The following is a 1,682-nucleotide window of genomic DNA, read 5'->3' as shown; positions in this document are numbered from 1 at the left end:
GGGGCTCTAGCCGCTGCGGGCCCTGCGGTGGGCGCTCACTCACCGGGCTCCGCAGCGCTCCCTCCAGAAAGTGTGGGCGGAGACCTTGGTGAGCTGGTAGGTGTGGCCGCAGTACCTGCCGCCGGGGAAGAGCGCGTCCAGCTCCGCGTGCATATAGCTGAAGATGAGGGCCAGCTTGGCCAGTTGCCGCCTGCGGGGATGGGGTCTGAGGACTTGGACTTGACCTTGGGAGCCCCACTGACCCTTTCACGCTGTGTGGGGAACACCCCCAGCCTCTAAGATGTTAGTGCACGATGAAAGTCGGTTCTGAGACCACCTGTTACAGTCCTGACGCGTCCCCTCTGGGGACCTCTCTTTCCCCATCTGTGAAGGAAAGGGAGGTACCGCCTCATATCTGAGGCATCCCCCAGCAAACGAATCCCAGTCTCTGTCCAAAGCCTTACCTAGTCAGATGTGGGGAGCATTGGGGCTGGGGCCATTTAGGGCAGTCTGAGCTCAGAGACTCCCTGTTGGTTTAAGCAGCCCTGGGTGGTGAACCACTGGGCTTCCTCCTGCTCACTGCCTCCCTGAGGAACCACTCAGGGTGTGGGGAGCAGCAGAGGATAGCTCTGACACTTAGCTCTGTGATTTTTGGCAAGTTCCTTTTCCCCTCTTCAAGCCTCAGTTTCCTCAGCTGTGAAATGGGTATAAATACAGGATAAGTACAGCCCCTGCCTCATGGTGGGGTGGGGGGTGGTGCATGATGAGGATTCTTACCCATCTTATGAGCACATAAGATGCCAGGCACAACCTGGTATACAGTCAGCATTCAGGGCATGTTAATTAGTTACTGTTCTTATTATTTTATATTAATAGCCTCCAGCTCTGTTGGATTCTTGATGCTTTTTATAGGGAAACCCTTGATAGTTTCTAAGCACCCTCCCTTCCCACAGTCTGTAACGCAGTCACTATTCACATGTGACTGGTCCAACTTGAAATGTGTTCTAAATGTGAAACATACACTAGGTTTCAGAAACTCAGTGCAAAAGTGAAAGTGAAAGTTGCTCAGTCATGTCCAACTCTTTTCTACCCCATGGATAATACTATACAGTCCATGGAATTCTCTGGGCCAGAATAGTGGAGTGGGTATCCTTTCCCTGGTAGCTTAGCTGGTAAAGAATCTGCCTGCAATGCGGGAGACCTGGGTTTGATCCCTGGGTTGGGGAGATCCCCTAGAGAAGGGAAAGTATTCTGGCCTGGAGAATTCCATGAATCATATAGTCCATGAGGTCGCAAAGAGTTGGACATGACTGAGTGACTTTCACTAGTGCAAAAGGAAAAAAAAAAAAGAATGTGAATTATTGCATTAAGCATCACCTTATATTTATTGATTATAAGTTGAGCTCATAATATTTTGGATATAATGGATTTTTAAAAGTTTCTGCAATTCATTTCACCTGCTTAAAAAAACTTTTTGTAATATGTCTACTGGAAAATGAAAAACTACATATGTTGCTTCCATTAGATTTTTGTAGAAAGTCCTGGTCTACAGGAAGAAATAGAAAATCTTAACAGACCCATCACAAGCACGGAAATTGAAACTGTAATCAAAAATCTTCCAGCAAACAAAAGCCCAGGTCCAGACGGCTTCACAGCTGAATTCTACCAAAAATTTAGAGAAGAGCTAACACCTATCCTGCTCA

At 47.8% G+C, this 1,682-nt stretch overlaps 1 protein-coding gene across 1 annotated transcript in view; it reads right to left on the bottom strand.

Annotated features, from left to right (window-relative positions):
- CBLC (Cbl proto-oncogene C, E3 ubiquitin protein ligase) overlaps positions 1 to 1,682 on the bottom strand; it is a gene marked incomplete at its 5' end in the record, with an annotated part of 18,467 nt that overhangs the window by 12,566 nt on the left and 4,219 nt on the right. The window contains one exon of the mRNA XM_010852686.1: positions 44 to 190. Coding sequence (XP_010850988.1) covers positions 44 to 190 — 147 coding nt within the window. The remainder of the gene's footprint in view (positions 1 to 43; positions 191 to 1,682) is intronic.

The sequence above is a fragment of the Bison bison genome, unplaced genomic scaffold (genome assembly GCF_000754665.1).
Source record: "Bison bison bison isolate TAMUID 2011002044 unplaced genomic scaffold, Bison_UMD1.0 scf7180017864313, whole genome shotgun sequence".
NCBI lineage: Eukaryota > Metazoa > Chordata > Mammalia > Artiodactyla > Bovidae > Bison > Bison bison.
The sequence above is the reverse complement of the archived record's forward strand: the minus strand, read 5'-3'. Positions and strand labels throughout refer to the sequence as shown.